The following is a 20,772-nucleotide window of genomic DNA, read 5'->3' as shown; positions in this document are numbered from 1 at the left end:
TCAACTACATACCTATCACTGTTACATAGTTACCGGGTGTTTTTAGAAAATGATCATTTTCAAAATATTTCTTCTGTTGAAACTTTTTATTTCTGTAAAAATATTCTTGAAGCAACTTTCACGTAAGATTCATTCAATTGAATTTTTCGCAAATTAATGTTTTATGAGATATCGCTTTGATTTTTTTGGGGACAACCCGTATATTTCTACATATTTCGATAGAGCTTAAAATAACCATTCCAACAAAAATTTCTTTTTCAAATCAATTATGTAACGGTGATAGCTATGGAGTAACGATTTTCGCCAATAAGTTTCTCATGAAAATTAGCCCTCAGACACCGACATCAGTTTTCATCTATCTAGTATACAGGGTGGCCACTTTTTCAATGGGATTTATTTTGATTTCATTACGATATAAGTTTTGCAAGGCTTGGTATTCAAATTTAAAATCATTGTATTCGCGTCTCTTGACTATTTTATTAACAGCAGTTTTTGATAATTTGCATTCACTACAAATCCGACCCAAAGAAAATTGGATAAGGATCAAAATCACCTGAAAATCAACTTTGAATGACATTGTATGATATATCGTTGAATTCAGCGTTAAAAGTTATTTCGAAAAGTGTCATAAAATATACAGGTTCGTATTGAAAAAAATTAGGTTGAGGGTGGCCCAGAGAGCACGAAACGTTGGATACGAAATCTGATTACGTCAAATTTAGAACAATTTACTGTCGAATACAAATTCCTGTAACATTTTTTGATAATATTTGAAATAAAGTGGGAAAAAAAGAAAAATCAAAATGACAGAATTTACTTTTCTTATGATATCTCAATAACCGGCCCTGATAATCTCGATTTGTTTGAACTGCTTGATAATGCTTCTATGCATGCAACTTTTTCTCCATTTGACCGACCTTCTAACTCTTATGGTTTAAAAGTTACCAATACAATCCCATTGAAAAAGTGGCCACCCTGTATATAGTAGTAATAGGACCCTTCAAAAGTATCCAATTTCGCTCACCCTGTACCTATGAATCATTTCTATCGAAAAATTAGGAAAAATACATTTTAACATTTCGTGAATGTTAGATAATAAATAAAATTATCGTAAGTAATTGCACAAGTGCATCAAAATTACCGATAATTTTGCATGACAGCGTGTTGTCATAAAAACTGCATGAGTTCATTTTCATTTTTGGAGAAAGAGCCCTCCACCTTCGGTGTCGGGCTCTTTCTCCAAAAATGAAAATGACCGAATGCAGTTTTTCAAGGAAAACACGCTGGAATGCGAAATTATCCGGTCATTTTGATGCACGAGTGTAATTCGGGGGAATATTTCCCGAATAAACTGTTACATCACTTGTCAAACTGATGTAGAATGGAATTGCCATAGATTCGAACTGTGTAAGATGCATAGAAACTATGCATCTATGAACAGAACAATTATCGCAGTGCAGTTTCGCTTCCTACAATGCAATTATCGCTGTAATTTTCGATAATTGTTCTCCAGATACATAGAATTTTTGACAGGAGGGAAATATTCATCAAAATTCACCGCATTCTGATTTCCTTTACTTCAACAATTGAATTACTCTTTTTAACTCATTTCACAATGTTATGTGATCATCGTTTGACTTTTCAGGAAAAAAGTAGTCTTTTAAGAGTAAGAAGTGCAATCGTTCAAGATAAACCAATATTGCCAATTCCTTTGGAATTGTTCGAAGAATAAAAATTTTCTCCCCTATTTATTTTCAAGAACCCAGCCAATTCCGATGTTATAATAATTCATAATAAATTCGTAGGTACCTAACTATAGGGATATACAACTTAATGTAAAAATGAATTCCTGCTTTTTTTGTTTTTATAGATTTTTTCTATTATAGAAAGAAAGCATTTCAAATTATGAAATACTTCTGGGAAAAAGATCATTTTCAGTAATCTATGAAAAAAAGTTCTTTATTGTATATTTCTATGGGTTGACAAAAGTTTCCAGAATTACCTTTCAAACCAATTCTCAATCTCCATTTAGAGCCAAGAACTGAAATAAATCTGGCAATTATTCGAGTGAAATTTGTGGATAATTCTCTGCACCTCATTCTGATTTCAACAGGTTCGCATTCAGCAAGGCCCCAAATAATCCACAATGACATTCATACACGGTGCTTTCACTTCGAAATAATCCATTCTGAATTGTTTATGTTTTTAGGCCCAGCCGAAATTTGGAATGAACCGAAATATTCATGATATAAATATTGGATATCCCAAGTCATACAACCACGTGTAGTGATCCGATTCAAAAAGAGTATTTTTACTTCAGAAATTCATAATGTTTATTTCTTCAATTATTTATAGTACGAAGATGAATCACATACCGACGTATAGCTTCTGAAGGTGAATAGTTTGAAATTAAGTTATTAAGTAATTCAAGAATATTAATATTATAGAATTAGAGCAAATTCTGCTAATCATCCTATGCCCGATACCTTCTATAGCATTATTTTATTGGAAATATGATCTAGGTATATCAAAAAAAAACTTTTTCGTTCGACCATTTGTTCTAATGAACAGTTATTTGCATTAAATATTTTCATGTTGGTAGGGACCAAACGGTACGTCCTAGGAAAAGTCATATGGAGTACCCCCAAGAATCAACCGAGTATACCTGGTGGATCTATAATCAGCATCTCGATACAGGGTGTCCAAAAATTTTTTTTCCTGACGGGTCCAAGGGGCGGAGCTCGTTCGGTGAGCGAAGCCAGTCAAGTAAATAAACAGCGGTAATCGAAAAGGACTCTTTGTATTCCATAGATTGCTAAAAAAACAAAAAACAAGTTCCACTTTTCGATCCTGAATACTGTGTTTAATTTCGTGTTAATAGCATCACCAAAACCACAGAACATTTCAGTAGAATAAGAATAATCAGAAAAAAATAAAGAAAGCACTGGTGTGAAACCAACTGGAGACCACACATACCTGTATACAGTTATGTGGTCTCAAAGGGTACAATCTACAACCTACACCGGATTCCCTTACTGATGAGTTTAATAAAAACTTGAGTAAATTGAATAAGAATTGAAGTAAGGCTGTTACAAGGACTGGGGACACATAGAGCAATAAGGTGATTCAGAACTAAAATTGTGCATTTTATGAGTGAAAAGTTTAAATTCTGAGAATTCACAGAGCTTCTTCATCCTTCGCTCCTAAAAAGCCAGTACTCTACCGTACGTTATTTCTGGTCTAGCAATACTATTATTCTTCGACAAGTTCACTTTAGGCTTGAGTAGATAGAATTTGATTTAGATTTAAGAGGGATTTCGATGCACCGCTACCTTGGTATATTGTTGTAGTATTCTCGCCATTAGTCTTTGTAGTCTACAGCTACAGCTACAGAGTTCTAATGAACCCCAGTATCTGCCGAAGAATCTGCCCTCATTGTTTTCTGCTAGAATCAATCTCATCAGGTGCTTCCTAAGACGGCAATGCTTTGTAAGGAATCCAATGAGGAAGTGTAGCATTTTCTTGCTAAGATTCAGACACTTCTTATCTCTCGCAGTATTAAAGTTTCTAAGAAACTTTTTGGAATGACCCATCCCAAGATAATTCTACCAGAGTGTTTCTCTTTCGTTATTTCTTTCTCCTGAAACTCTTTCTTGAAGGTACATTCACCTTTACAACAGAAAGTTTCTGAACCAATGATGATTTGCAATAATTAAACGACGTAAATCCTTCAATTTCTTGTTGTGGCTACACTGCTACAGTTTATGAAGAAAACAATGGTAATTGAATTACCAGGTTAAATAATAATGGACTTAGAGAGTCACCCTGTCGAATACCCTTATTTATTGGAATGGTATTGGACAATATGTTTAAATCTGGCCTCTTTACTGCAGTTGGTGTATGGTCTTCTATTGTTTGTGTTATATCTATTGATAAATCTTGTTTTGAAATTTCTGCCAGTTCGAAATAATATTTTTGAAACGCACACGAACACATAAAACATCTGTTGTTTTCGAACATCTCGAGACGTCATATAGAATAAACAATTTGAAGATTTTCCTTAGATACTTTAATCGCCTGAAGAATTTCTTCAACTTTTTCTCATTTTATGAAATCCGAGTTTTATAAGTATTTTCACTTCATAAAATTCACTCTTAAGTAACAATAAAGAAAATCAAACTAGCAATCCATCTTTATTCGACAGCTTTCGATATATTTCAATAAAAGTCTTGGTATAAATGTTGAAAAAAAAGTGTAGAAGATCTATTTCTTCCATAAATTATCTTGTCACTTTCAGAGTTCGTAAAGGATACAATTTGTTATTTTGTTTTCTCGCTTTCATCGCGCGAAGATGATTAAAAGACCGTCAGATAATTAAAAGACAAAGGATCCATTGAGAACGAACTGAAAGGAACGCCTCTTTCGAGTTTTCAGTCTAACAAACATAAAACTAATAAAAGGTGCTTGCCAAATCCTCGAATTTGTTCCGTGTGTTTAACACCTGCCAAAATACTGTAATAATGTGTTTGCGATTACAAAAATATGTGATCGTAGCCATAAAACGACCAAGTTGAAGATCATCCTTTGATGTTGACCTTGCACCTCAACTTTCTCATCGATTGAGAACTTCCGTCTTTTTTTTTCTTCATGCGTCCTAATATTTTAGCTTTAATTAGGAGTATTCACATTCGATATTCTTGAAGGGACTGTTAGATTGAAATATGATTATTTTCGAGGCAAATTCAGTACTTGTTTCTGACATAATAATATGTTTTAAATTGAATACATTGGTAAAAATCTAGATTCAAGTGACTTCAACTCTATAATGGTTTTTCCGAGGGTTCTCACTAAATATCATCCAAATTTCGACTTCCTGAATGGCCATATTAATTTCATGATTTCTTGTGCTTGTTTATTTAAAACAATCTTGAATACCTACTCATATGGAATTTCAGAAGGATTGTATCATCAGAACCCCTCATCCAGATAAGTATCATTCAAGGAAACTTACATTTTCAAGAATGTGTAGAATCCCAAAATACCTATACATAATTACTTCCAGATCTTATCTAAGTACACCTAAAGAACAGTAGAAGATGGTGTTATTGAAGATGAGATAAATCGAGATATCTTGAGAAATGAAGACTTTTCTAGATGTAGGTTCATTCACTTTTGTATTTCAAATTCATTTCACTTTCTTAGAATACATTTCCTTAGTAATTGAACGTTTTACAATACTGTTATCAATCCGAAAGAGAGTTTTTCCGTTAATATTAAAAATGCGGAGAAATTATTAGTTTGGATAATTGCTCAAAGTGATAATGGTAATTAAATTAAGTATACCAATATTTGTTAATAATTCATATTCCACTACAACAAATGAAAGATCTTTATCTCTAAATTCTATAATATTATCTAATTAACAGAGCAGGAATTGAAATAGTTTATAGAAATATATTCTGTCATTTATCACAAGCAGAGATTATTGAATTTCGACTACTCGACGGAAATTAATTGAAAGTAGCATGACTTCATTTCCGCAAAACAATTACTAATTATAAATTCTGCGGTACTATAGTCGATAAAATTCAATAATTTTTTTTTTATTTTTGTTTCTTCATTTTAATTGGTGTAAAGTCTTCTTTATGGATGATGGTATTTCTGTGACTTTACGCAGTATAGGTATCATGGAATATTTCAGGACGAAGTTTTCTTGGATTTCAATAGAATGGTGCTACCCATCGGTATACAGAGAGACTGATGATAAGTGGAACAACCCTGTGAAATTTCAAAATGCTTTAACTTTCGAAGCAGTTTTCTGATTCTGCATATTCTTGCTAAAATTTGATTGCATTGGCAGTAAAGAATAAACAATTTCATAAAGAATTCATAATGCATATTATTTATTGCCTTCCATTTGAACGTATTTCCATGAAAATTCGTTACAGAATTCAGATATGATCAAACCGAATGAAGTTGTAATATACGGGGTGTTCCATTTAAAATTTCAAAGTTGCAAATACTCTGTGATATGACCTGCAACACCTCAAAGCTGAAAATATTCTAGATCGATAGAGCAGTGGTTTCTAGCCAAGAAATCAAACATTAAAAAGAATCTAGGGATCATCGTCCGTGACCCACCCTGTATATATCTATGAATTATAAATTTGTGTAGGAACACAGGAGATATATTGATTTTCAATTTCATTCAGTGGTGCTCCGAGCAACTTGATAATAAATAATGAAAAAGATCCGCGTCTACATTTTTTAATTAATACTCAACAAAATAAATCTCTATTTCACTTCGAAAAAGGGTTGTCTTCAAGTTAAAGGTTAAAATATTTTTGTTTCTATTCTTATCGAAAATAAATTTTGTAATTTTATATAAAAATTTTACGATTTCATCTAAATAAAAATCAAAGGAATCGAAAACTATTAACTATATCTGATTGAAGAACTAATAGTTTTCCGATAGCAATTTCAACATCATGAATATGAGAAATAAAACTATAACGAATGTCATACAGAGATCAATCCAATAAAACATTCCGTATTCACTATGAACGTGACATCGACTCTGAATAAGTTATTTGAAAATTTATATATCTGCAATTCCATCCTATTTCTGAGGATTATTTCGGAATAGTTGGCGTTGAGAACGAAAGCAATAAATGAAATATAATACCTTGGTCTCCGACCATTCTTGGAAAAACTCCATATCCCATATCCAGAAGGGTAAAAACTTCACAAACAGTCAATGTAAATATCACAGCACTTAAGATGCCCTAATATCCTATAGGAACCACTTGAAACACGTTTAACATGTTGAACTGTCCGAGAAACTGGTGCAATCGCGTAAAATCGCCTAGAGCAAAAGCTGCTTGTATATTACGAGTCGCATTTTGCGATATATTTTTGAATATCAGCGCTCCCTACAATTTTCGTTGGGTATCCCGAAAAAAGGCACCTGATCTCTTGGAATTATGGTAGCAAACCGTGGTAGCAGTTCATCCGAGCATTTACTATCTAATTAATCTAAAAATATCTAATATTCCTACCACATTTTATTTTGATTGGTTATTTTTAGACATGTCCGAACGGCTGTTGTGACTTCGGAAACATCGGAACGTCATTAAAGAGGCTTTTCATAAGGATTTAGGATACTCTGTTCCTTATGTTTTCATCTGGAGACAGCTGGCAGTATTAAATTGTTTTTTTTTTAAGATAAGTATTGAGTATTCATAAAAGTTTGATCTAACGGGTTTTCCACTAAGAGGTTTCATTTTGGTATTATGATAATTTGATATTTTGATAATTTTCGAATAAATAAGGTCCAATTATACCACCAGCCCAAAAACCGCACCATACAGTTGAGGATGGAAAGGTTTTACAGCAATCATTCTTTGGCTATTAACTTAGTCTTCAAGATGAAGAAGGGTTACATCATTGAAAATGATTTTTGATGAAAATCCGAATTATTTTGATGCATTTAATGATAATCGACCGGCTTGAGTTCTTGTATTAACTAAACCAATGGTTCCCAAACTTTTTTTTCGTGGACCCCTTTTAAAGCTTCACTAGTTTCGGTGGACCCCCACAATATATAAATCTACAACCATTTTTTTCAGTTGAAGAATTGCTTGGAAAACAAAGAAAGGCTATAAAATTAAATTCGGTAACACTGCAGTTTTTACAAATGGTACAGATAAGAGTATTTGTATTGAATTTAGGTATAAATACGAGTTTTAGTAAAAACCAAGAAAAGGCTAAAAAATTCGGAATAAACGGATAACGTTTTTGACCATTGACCATGCAAAATCAGGTAGTTTTTATTTGAAAGCGTTGAATATTTTGGAATAACACAATAAAATTGGATATTACAAATTAATAATAATAATAACGCCTTACTTGCAAAAAAAAACAATAATACATGATATTGTTTTTTTTTTGAGGATTTCATTATGGCACTACGCGCAGTTTGGTGACGAATCCCTGCCTATATTTTTATTCTTTACAATCGAAACCAGAAAAATTTTCGTGGACTCCATTAAAAACTTGTGGACCCCCATTTGTGCTTCACAACACCGTGGACCCCCTTCGAGACCCCTGTGGACCACCGGGGTTCCACCTGGACCACATTGAGAAACACTGAACTAAACCATAAAACCTAAGTTTTTATGCAAAATACGATATAATGTCGTTTGTGGAATTCCTAGTTCCTAAGATCGATGAGGACTCTACAAACCTGGATTTTCGTCAACTACGAGCTACAGAAGCAATATTTACAGTTGTTCTTGAGCGACGCACACGTTTTCGATTCTTCACATCTATTTCACTATTGCCGGCCAAGAAAATACTTCATGACGGCCTTAAAAGTCATTAGTTTCGCGAAGTGTAATTGCAAAATTTCCAACATGTTTGTAGTGAATTTAAACAATTTCAATGCGGTGCATCGCTCCATTTTCAGTAATGGCGTAGTATAAGTTGTCAAATGTGAAAGCTGCCAATATACGGGGCTATTCAAAATTCAACATCTTATTACATAGGAAACCCTTTATTATGCTTTCATTCATTTTTCCTTATACACTGCCAGTTGCGTAGCTTGCCTCGAAGGGGCCCTCTATCAAAATATATTGTATATATACAGTGTTGTCCAACGAAAACTACACCCCTTGATTTTGAATAGAGATGAAGGGTGTCATTTTCAAAATCTGATCGAGTACTATCTGATCCTTAAATTTCGCTTCAAAATTTCCATCGATAAAAAAATGACAGGTAAAATAGTGGAAGAGTACTTACTACCATAGTATAAGGAATCCTTTCCTTATACTATGTTACTACTTAATACCTTTGAAATGTGTCGCATACAAATAATATCCCCCACATTGCCTCTATCTCTATTTCCGCTGTTATTTCATTATCGATGGATATTTTGAAGCGAAACATTAGGGTCAGATAGTACTCGCTACGATATTCAAAATTAGTTATCGCAACACCCCTCATCCTTATTCAAAATCAAGGGGTTGTGCTCACTCCCGTTAGGGGATGAAAAAACGGAAAAGTTGTTCCCCTTCGAATCAGAAATTGACGGGTCCGAGCGATTTTCCACATTTTCATTTTAAAGTCGGAAAATCTAGGTGTTAAGTGATCGTTGGACCAACCTGTATATAATTGAAATAATGATACTTGGAGCTGAATAATACAAACAATTCAAATCAAAGATACACTTTTCTAGCCTTCATTCTTTAATTTTTATCAGTTTTAATTTCGAGGAACTTCTTTCAGCGGTTGCAGTATAACCGAAAGTTCGAAATATTCAAGGTGTCTTTAACAAAGTTCGTTCAATGTAATACTAAAATTCCTGATGACTGCTTCACAAGTATGCTTATACCTTCGGTATAAGAAATTATGAGATATATCTATGTTCAGAAATAATACTTCATATTCTACCCACATTGTATTGAATTATATGTATATTGAGGAATGAATTATCTTTTCTTTTTATTTCTCTGAGAAATATTTCAATAGTTAAAAATAGTTCGATAGGTAAACTTATTACTATTATTGATAACTTTAAATATTTATAAGAGTAAGTTTCTTCATATAGTTTCCGGAAGGATGAAAAATATATTATCCTTGATAGTGACTGTACTTTATCTTTCAAATGATATGGCGAATAAATTTGCCATGGGAATTTTCACGTATCATTGAATCTTGGCGCTCTCTACAGAGCAGTGGCTGAAGTTAGAGAAGCCTTGTCGAAGGTCAGGATGATTTTATTTCTGGATATTCTGGTGGCCAACTAAGTTCCCAGAATCTCGGAAAGATGGAAATCGCTGTCTCTTTTGAACTATGTCTACAAAAGAACATACGCGAAATAAGTATAAACAAAATAACGCACGATTTTCGAATTCCTACTTTTTTTTTCTCATTAATTGTAGTCACTTCCAAAAATATAAGACTCTATGCGGTTTAAGCATTGACAATCATCAATTCTTTTCATGAAGTAGATATTCTAACAAGATCATAATTAATTGAGCTGTTAAATAATGCTTGGGATGAGGTCACCCTGTATAATATGAAATGTGATTCATTATGACGTCATTTTTGTCGGTTAGTTTATCAAGCTTAGTGGTTCTGATTGTACTATTCTCTTGATATTTGGCATTGACATTGGAGTGATAATTTCACATAAACGCAAACTATATTACTTGCTTTCTTTTCGATATTCTTCTTGAATTTTCTAATATTCTGGTGACGGGATCAACATGAAAGTTCACTTGAAGCTTGAAATTTTATTTTACATCTAATTCGTAGTTTTGAAACCATCAGGAATACAACATTCCAACATTTTGCATTGACAAACTTCATCGTAAATCACAGATCTGAACCTTCCATGAAAATTCCATGAAAGTTCAGTTTTAAGAGTTATTGTGGTTCCAGCCGGACCGGACGGACTTAATTGAATTCAACCACGGATTCTTAATCATCGAGTCGAACCTCATCGTTTGAGACAATTCCCGGCTCAAAATTATACTCCATTTGGCTACGAGCATAAAAAACGATGAAAATGTTTCATTAGGTTTTTACTCAGAGTAATAAACATAGATAGAGGGAACATAAGTCATTTTCAGAGAGCAAATTTTGCCCCCACTCAATTCGCGAGTTTCTTCAAAAAGAACGTACTTCTCATGTCCCATACCTAAATATATCAGAAATTCAGAAAACAAACTTCGAGCGCGCCAAACGACGTGAAATAACCGATGACACTAGGAGAGCAAAAGTTGCCAAACCTTGGATTTCAGTAGGTAGATACAGAAAATAATAAAATATTCTGCTTATTATAAATTCGACAATTGGGAAAAATATCGAAATTTGCATATTCAATCGTGAATCACTCAAATAAATATATATTTCATTCAATATAATATACATTCATAATGATAAAACAAAATTGTGGATTTGAAAATTTACCGCAATCCGACAAGGTAATCTAACCATATTGGGGACATGTAAAAATTGCGTATATGCCCTTTATCTATGTTTATTACTCTATGGGTTTCATCTTCTATATAACAGAATATAATAAATATCGAGTTGTTTTCTGGTAAATACTTGTAAAAGATCTTCTAGAACATCAGTAGTATTAAGGGATAAAAAATCTGCCTTGATTTGATTGATAATGCACAGGTTTTTATAGTTTTTTCTACAAAAAAACTCGACTTGAACACAACTTTTGGTTAGATAGATCAAGCTGAGAATTATGAACATCAATTCTGTTAAGATAGGGAGAGAGCTCTCATAATTGAAAGCTACTATCGAATAAATGCAAACAATGCTTGAGTTACATAAATTATCTATTGTGACTCTTGAAACAGGAACAATTTTTTGTCAGTATTGCAAAATGGCGAATGCGCTGTTAAAAGTTTGTACCTACGTCCTACATAACATTGAGACATCCAATATATACAAACTTCACAAACTCAGAGCATTTTAAAACTCCAAATAATTTCCCTAAATTGATAAAATTGTTCATGCCCTCATTCTAAATATAATTGAAGATATAACTATATGTACGATCGAAGTTGAAGCCATTTTCATTCGTTATTTTTTATAGCCTTTCTTTTATTCTTTTTATAATAACCATAGATTAAATTCACACAATAATTGTAGTGTCTCATGTATAATTGCCATAATGTAAGAGATTTTGTATTTTTCCCCCTGAAGATGATTTTTGATTAAAATCGAAACTAGTCGGCCTTGTTTTAAGAATGGGTTTTGTTCTGAAAAACCTGACCTTTTTTCCTGTCAACCAACTATTATCGAACAACAATGGTCTCAAATCTACACTTGTCTACGAACTATTGATAAAGCGCTCCAAAATGTAAACATTCAAGTATTCATCATCTAAGTGTGAACAAAATGAATTGATTTCAGATCCAAATGGTAGAAGGTAAACTAACTGTTGGTCCTCTCGAAAAAACTGTTTGTGCTAGGTCGGTGAAATTGATGGATCATACCGGTGGCCCACATGTAGATTGTGACACAACGTTTATAGTGTGAAAACTGAGATGTAAATCACGGTACAGCGGACATATTCTATAGAAACTTCAGCAGTAAGTGACGTTAATAAAGCAATATTAACGACATTGAATAATCATCTGCGGCCTGTACGGACCATAAAGTTTTTATTTTCTGAGAGCAAACTCAGGTTTGATTTATGAGAACAACTTCCCGACATTTCAGAAGGCAATACATTCGTCATGATTTCCACGAAATGGATGTGGACGCGGGTGAAATGAAAATCATGTTCGGGAAAATTCTTCGGAGGAAATTCCTGTCAACCGTCAAATAACTATCGGGGAAATCGAAGGATTGAACTTTTTTTTTCTCGCAGTTTTGGACCTTTTCTCGACTGAAATACACCTCAGAATATTTTAAATATGTATTCGTCTGAATATTTACGTCACCAAGATAAGTATTTCATGATTCATTTTGATATAAAAGAGCTATTTTAGAGTCGCAATTTCTATGAGATGTGTATTCTAATTTAATATTGTTTATTGTAATATTGCATTTTTCCCCATTCTGTAATTGGCTTAGGCTGTAGATGGGTGTAGTAATAAAATTAAATTAAATTAAATGATACTAATTATGGCATCATAACTTGAAGCAAGGAGACTGCAAATGAATTTCAGATGCAGGATAATGTTCCTTCCAATTCTGGTTTCTAATGGATTAAGTCCTTACTTGGTGGAAATTCATATTGATTCTGTGAAAAACACTTACTAATTTCCACATATTTGGAAATCTGTGGAAATTAGTAAGTGTTTATATTTATTTTTTATCAAATCAATTCTTGTTTCACAGTTAATAGTATAGTATAAGCAGTATAATTGATATGTAGGTACCAGAAAAAGGTAGAAATTCGTCTTATAAATAATCTTATAAAAAATGAAAACTTAATGATAGTGTATGGGAAGAAATCATACAGTAATAAACATAGATAGAATTGATATACTCAATTTTTACATGTCCCCAACATGGTTAGATTACGTTGTCGGATTGTGATATATTTTCAAATCCACAATTTTCTATATCGGTTTGAATGTATATTATATTGAATGAAATATATTTTTTCGGCAACCGTCCGGGAAGTGCTCACTTCCCGGACGCTTTTTCTCTGAGAAAGTAGCATTTCCCGGCTTAGTCCGGAAAGTACGTACTTCCCGGACTAGGCCGGAAAAGAATCATAGAATCCATAACAACCGAGATAACGGCTGACAGTTCATATGAAATTAGTTGTCAAAAATTTGCATGTTTTTTTTATCGCAATCGTAATAAAATATGGAAAGCAGCAGCGATAGTGTTATTTTACATGGTTGCCGAAAAAATATTGTACGCAACACGCCCGAAAATGGTTTTTTTGGACTCACAGACTTCCTGGAATTTTGTCTATTCGTCCAAAAAAACCCTATTTTCCGGACTTGTTACGTAAATTACTATATTTGAGTGATTCCCGATCAAATATGCAAATTTGAATATTTGGAATCCGATATTTTTCCTAATTGTCGAATTTATGATATAATAAGCAGATTATTTATTATTTTCTGTATCTTCTTGCTGAAATCCAAGGTTTGGCAACTTTTGCTCTCCTAGTATCATCGGTTGTTTCACGTCGTTTGGCGCGCTTGAAGTTTGTATTCTGAATTTCTGATATTTCAAGGTATTTATTTCAATATATTTTGAATTAATATGAAATGTTGAATCATTATGGGACATAAGAAGTACGTTCTTCTTGGAGAAACTAGCGAATTAAGTGAAATATCGTATTCCTGATATGTTTTCATTAACGCACGCTTCATGTTAATGAAAATTATTTTCTGAGATGGTTAAAATATGTAAAAATATTTCTATCCTAGAACGATCCTACAGGTTTATTAATTGAAATACTGATAGATAATCAGTACGGTTTATATTATTGGTCCTTTGAATGTTGTCCTTTCAAATTACTACTTTTTTTCTAAATATCTTCCTCTTGATTTCAAAGGCAAAGACTCGAAATTCAAAATCGTAAATACACAACATTGTTTGATCGAACTTTTGTTGTGAGAGAATTGAAGTATTTTTACTTTGACTGATTCGTTTATGTTGACTTGCCAAGTCGAAGACGCTTCATTACGTTTCGTCCTATTTGGCACAATTCGGAATCACACGAAAAAATATCGAGTCGATAGACTGGAAAGATTTCGATGTTGTGATTCATGGCTTTATAGCACAATGCGAAAAATATTTGAGAAAAACAATGGCGAGAATTTTTTTGAAAAGTTTAGATTGTATGTACCCAATAAGTCTTGGGCCTGGTACACAACCACTAGTGGGATACCCCTTTTTTTTCTCGTTGGTACCAAGCTGCAAAAGATGCGATGCGTGTCAAATTTTCGGAACATAAAGTTCAGTCTGGATCAAGATATTGAAGGTTAAAAGTTTGAGGAAACTTGTAATTTAGATCAAAAGCCAAATAGAGAGAAGAATATTCCGTTTCATTCTGATAATAGGTAATTTTGCATCAAATTACAAATAAGATTTTATTTTTTTCTCGAAAGCAATCGCAGATACGTAAAAATTACAAGTTCCAAAAAAATTTATGAACAAAATAAAGTAAGTAAGTAATCCCTTTATTTCATAAAGTTTATGATAATAATCAACAAAATAAAGAACTCCTTCATATCTATCGCGTACAGGCTCTAAAGCCTCTGCGATTAATGTTTATGATAAAATAAACTACATTATTATTATTATATATTTAAATCCACCAGCGGCATTCTACAAAAAGTTTATGGGGCGAAGAAGGACTTGACCCCTGGAAAAATATCTCCTTGCAGTTTGTTACAATCACTCCGTATTCTGGAGGATGTAAACCTTAAAACATAATCTTTACTTCAAATTTGATCTCAATATCTCAAAAACTGAAAGAGCTATGAAGAGAAAACTAAAAGAACGTTCATACTTTAACGCTCTGTAGTTCGGGAAAGATGCACTTACGAACACATATTTATAAAAAAGTTCTTATTTTGACCTGATAATCCCTCTCTAAAATCTTGATACTGAATTTCGAATCACCCTGTATTTCCAAGCTACTTAATTTTAGATATTTTTACCTCTCAGCCAACACATCCATAACGCTAAATTTCATAATTGATTCTCTTCAACTTCATAATTGGTTCTGGACAAAAAGAAACAGCTCTTAAACTCATTAACCGGAAATAACCAAGAATATTAGGCTTTCCGCCATCCTCCCAATAACTTTCGACACTGGAGGCTCGATCTCGTACGATAGTTAATCTAATTCCATCTTGCCTTCCGTCATTTCAATACTGACAACACCGATCATTCTGGTGTAAACCAATAGTGAGTTTCGGTATTTTTAGGAACAAATCAAAGCGGAAGAAAGCAGCAGTCACCAGCAATTAATAAAAGCTGATGGCTATAACTCGCTTCATTACTTGGGAGGATATTACAACGTCCAGGATCACACAAATTGTAGATCGTAATATTTCGAAAGATCGGTGCTGGAACTAATGGATAGGATTATAAATGAGCTTGGAGCAGTGGTGGCGGCATATCAGGGGCGGCTGAGTCCACAGTGCCGACCCTGGAGTATGGATGCTAGCAAAAATGTAATTCTGCACTGGCCTGGCTCACAGATGGCCAATACCATACCATTTTCTTCTCTTTAGTACCAAGCTTGAATGTGAAGCTACATTTGTTATTGTTTCAAAACAAATATTGTCTATTGATAAAACACTGTTTCCTGATGAGAAAAATTCTGTCCAAGCAAAGCAGAGGCTTGATAAGTGTTATTCAAACTCTTCCACATCCACAACAAAGGTAAAAAAATGCTCCAGACAAAATTTGACTCTAATAAAGAAGTGATTGCTGAGTTTGAAGCCAATTTCGAAAGTAAAGACAAATCTTTTGCATATAAGGTATTGAAAGTGTATGGAATCTATCGATTCCTTCGAAAATATTTCAAGTCCGTGAACTTAAGAATTCAGTGTACAAATTTAGGATTATCAAAGCCACACCCCTAAGGGATCCTTAGAAAGGCTTTGCTAACGGTCGAATAGAAAACAGCCTGAATGCCCATAAAACTCGGCATTTCAGGGCGAATAATTCAATTGAGTTCAGACCAATCTACGGGAAACTACATCTACAACATATGTGCAACTCTTGCACCGACAACGAGAAGAGTAAAGATTTATACATCTCTTCCCCAAACCGGCGAAAAACTACCTGCGACTCAAGTGTCCAGCGACCCTAAGAATCGATTAGACATATTTTCATCTTCTTCAAACTCTTTTAGTGGGTTGAAATAAATTGAATACGTATTTCATCCCGTTCTTTTGTTTCCCTTAACTGTCCTTGGCCGTGAACTACTCTAGTCACAGTATAAGGACCACAACCCACAAAAGTTTAGAGTAGCGTTGGAGTACATGTAATACTTCTGAAGGTGGCTTGCTCTCCCTGAGTAATCCCATACGTGTTCAATTGGATTTATACCTGGTGAGTTTGCTGGCCAAGTTCATTCTCCAGATATTGTTCTCTTGAAAATTGTTTTGAACCCTTCGTGTGCGGTGTGGTGGGGCGTTATCATCTTGATAAATGAAATTATCCCCAAATACGTTGCGCAGAGGAACAACGATTGGTTCAATGATGTTTTCTACGAAGCTGATACCAGTCATTTTTCGTTAACGATAATAAGCACATTATTGAAAGGGCACAACTTCTCGGGCGAAATTGAGACGTTCTAGTCTGACTGGACCTCTCCAAACGCTTTCTCGTCGGCTATCACTTTGTAAACCGAATCGTCACTCGTCTGAATAAAGTAATTTGCGCCGTTGTGGTAAAAGCCAGTCTTGATGGTGTTCTGGTCATTTCCAATGGGTGGCTCTATATCCAGGTGATAGCCGAGGTACTCTTTAAAGTCTTCTTGCCTCTAAATTTGAGGAATGCGATCTTCTCCTTATATGTCCTCAAAAAATGACTTCGAAGTGCTGTTACAGATTCTTTCCAGTAAAATTTGAGATAAAATGGTTTTTTCTTGCAGATGTTACTTTGGGTCGATAAGGCACCAGTCTCTGGAAAACGCTGCCAGTTTCCAGGAAAAAGGCCACTATGCGCCTTAGCGAAGTCCGTGGAATATTCAAACGTTGCGCAATCTGGTGGTTCAACAAAGCTTCTTGATGTAAAGGGTGTTTTTTTTAGAGCTATAGAACTTTAAATTGCAATAAAACAACGATGGATTATTCGATTGACATGAATTTTATTTATCCGCAAGATAATCTTGTGGCATTACATTTTAAATATAATTAATAGTAATAGTAATAGTAATAGTAATTTATTTCAAACAGCCACATTTACAACAACTGTACAGTGGGTTGAAAAACGTCATAAAAAACTTAAATAAAAAAGCACCTAAAAATTAACAATTGAAGTTTAAATATTCCTCTAAATTATAGGGTTCAATACCAACAAGAAAATTAAATATCTGTCTCTTGAAAACTTTTAAACAATCCATAATTCTCATTTGCACAGGCAGCTTATTGAAAAATTTCAAACTCGCATAATATGGCCCTTTTTCATATCTACTTAACCTATGTATAGGCAGTGAATACAAATTGACATTACGGGTACTGTACGAATGACTTGATGCAGATCTTGAAAATTTTTGTTTATACTTAAACATAAAAACTAGACACTCATATATATAAATAGCATATACTGTTAATAAACAATTACTTCTAAAAATTCCTCTACATGATTCCCTTGAATTTATATTGTAAATTATACGCAAAACCTGCTTCTGAACAACAAATATCTTATCTACATCATGATTTCTTCCACCACCCCAAAACAATATACCGAATCTAAGTTTTCCTACAAAACAAGAAAAATATACAGCTTTCAACGACTTCAAGGACAAATATTTTTTTGATGTTCTTATGCTATAATTCACGCTATTTAGTCTTTTCCTGAGTTCATCAATATGTGATTCCCAATTCAAATTTCTGGCATATAACCGCCACGGCTGGCTCGGATGTAGTCCAATCTGGACGTCCAATTTTCGATGACTTTTTCCAACATTTGTGGCCATATATCGGCGAATGTTGTCTTCCAAATGGTCAAGGGTTTGTGGCTTATCCGCATATACCAATGACTTTACATAGCCCCACAGAAAGTAGTCTAGCGGTGTTGAATCACAAGATCTTGGAGGCCAATTCACAGGTCCAAAACGTGAAATTAGGCGGTCACCAAACGTGTCTTTCAATAAATCAATTGTGGCACGAGCTGTGTGACATGTTGCGCCGTCTTGTTGGAACCACAGCTCCTGGACATCATGGTTGTTCAATTCAGGAATGAAAAAGTTAGTGAGCATGGCTCCATACCGATCACCATTGACTGTAACGTTCTGGCAATCATCGTTTTTGAAGAAGTACGGACCAATGATTCCAACAGTCCATAAAGCGCACCAAACAGTCAGTTTTTCTGGATGTAACGGTGTTTCGACATACACTTGAGGATTGGCTTCACTTCAAATGAGGCAGTTTTGTTTGTTGACGTAGCCATTCAACCAGAAGTGCGCTTCATCGCTAAACAAAATTCGCTTATGAAAATCGGGAACAACGGCAATCTCATTTTGGGCCCATTCGACGAATATACGCCTTACTTGATGATCGTTTGACTTCAATTCTTGCACGAGTTGGATTTTGTAAGCATTCAAACCAAGATTCTTCCGCAAAATCTTCCATAAAGTGGATGGACACAAATCCAATTCCTGTGCTCGATGGCGGATAGAATCATTCGGGTCTTCCTCAATGCTACGCTCTACAGCAGCAATAGCTTCTTCACACCGTACGGCGTCTCTGGGGATGCGAGTTATAAATAAGAGTAAACGTGGTGCGAAAACGTTCCATGGTTAATCGAATTAACTGCTCTGATGGACGATTTTGTCGACGATAAGATGGACGTACATTATTTTCGAAATAAAATTGCACTATTTGCAAGCGTTGTTCAGGCGTGAGTCTATTCATGATGAATTGCCAAACCAAATTGAGAATATATCACTTAACAGCTGTTAAATCGATCGCCATCTTGAACAGTAATGCCAACTGAAAGTTATATACCTCGAAAAAAAACACCCTTTACTTAGGGCTACTTTTCTAGCCCGGTCAAACTGAGAAATATGGATGTCCCAGCAGTTTTCAACGAAATATTCTCAATATTACAACTCTCGTTATTGCTGACAAATGATTAACTTCGAATACACCTGTGTTCTCCCGAACAAGAAACTTTTTTTGCTGGTTTATTATTTCCATTAAAGTGATAAGATAGTGAAGATTCCACTCAAGCAAAAAAATTGTCCTGTTACATACAACAAGTTGAGAGTTGACTTTTGACGATGTTTGTACACACAAGACAATAGATCTAATGAAAAAATCAGAAGTCTGTTTCCGATTCTGTCCCCTAAAATCAACTGCCAGGAACGCTCCTAAAATCTTGGGCGCCAAAATTTTTGTTGGTCCATTATAAAATATTCATGAGCCATTGGCTTGGCAGTATTTGGCGTTCTCTAGGAAATACTGTACGATAATACTATTAATTCCCCATATGCATAAGATAAGATCGCGCAATGATATCGGAAACAAGGTAATGGACTATGGTTCGTGATTCGAAAGATTTTGAAATAATCTCATTATTTAGGATAACACTGAACACGTTACTTAACTTGTATTCGTTACGGAGTTTAAATGGGAAAATGAGTTCATTGTATCTGTATAATGCGGTGGTTTCATCATTACATACTTGCCTTATGAAGATGTAATGACTTTGAAGGTCATCAATAATGAACTTTCGAAAAAATTTCAACCTTTCCTGAAATTCTCACAAAGGTTTTGAAATGCGTGAAGAACGCCCTTTGTCTGAATGGAATAATAAATACATTTGCTAAAAGGCAGTAATCTTTCTTGACACCACGAGAAAGAAACTGATAAGAAGAATCGGGATTAGACAATAATTCTTCAAAAATTACATTTAATTTTTTAAGAAAAATAATTATAATTTTGAAAGCAATAGAATTATTATTTAAGACAAAAAACTCATACCTACCTATGTGTAGATAATAGAAAATATCTCGAAGCAAACTAAACAAATTTCAATTTGAATTTTCCCATTTATTTCACTTGCCATAGACATTTGTTTATACCCTGTAGCTTACAGAATAAACCATTTTATTATTATTATTATTATTTATAGCACGTAGAAACTATTTACAATTCTTCAAATTCTTTTCATAAATATCCACATGAATTAATATCCATATGATAAATATAATTGGCATGATTAACTACTTCATATAACAATCATAATTATGGTTAAGATCGTATTTCATAACTTTTTATTGTTCTGTTGGAATTCGTTAATGATATTGCATTGATTTTCGATATTATTATGTAATTATATGATATTTGTTTTTTATTTCCTGTGATATGGTATCATACCTGTTGGGAATAAAGGCTCATTATCATAGTGTATCATGCAATACTTTCAATACAATTATAGGAGAAATGAATAATATTCATAATGATTTTGAAACGAAAATAAAAATATGATACACTTTTGTAAAGAATTATTCCGAAGAGAATATATTGGGTACTGAGCCAGAAATTGAATGATGATTTACAAAATTTATTAAATTTTTTTTTAAGTTTT

The 20,772-nt window shown here is 33.7% G+C and overlaps 1 protein-coding gene across 7 annotated transcripts in view; it reads right to left on the bottom strand.

The window, feature by feature from the left end:
• LOC123677048 (tropomodulin) overlaps nucleotides 1-20,772 on the bottom strand; it is a 70,182-nt gene that overhangs the window by 33,420 nt on the left and 15,990 nt on the right. Inside the window, exon 1 of one of the 7 annotated variants that reach the window (XR_006747042.1) lies at nucleotides 6,686-6,975. The exons of 5 other annotated variants lie outside the window; for them this stretch is intronic. Coding sequence is in view for 1 of the 2 variants with exons in the window: in XM_045613473.1 (XP_045469429.1) it covers nucleotides 6,686-6,718 (33 nt within the window). In the remaining variant the exon portion in view is untranslated. Of the gene's footprint in view, nucleotides 1-6,685; nucleotides 6,976-20,772 lie in introns of those variants that run through there. One more of the 7 variants, XM_045613473.1, reaches the window with a different exon arrangement.

Source organism: Harmonia axyridis, chromosome 3 (assembly GCF_914767665.1).
Source record: "Harmonia axyridis chromosome 3, icHarAxyr1.1, whole genome shotgun sequence".
NCBI classification, from domain to species: domain Eukaryota; kingdom Metazoa; phylum Arthropoda; class Insecta; order Coleoptera; family Coccinellidae; genus Harmonia; species Harmonia axyridis.
The sequence above is the reverse complement of the archived record's forward strand: the minus strand, read 5'-3'. Positions and strand labels throughout refer to the sequence as shown.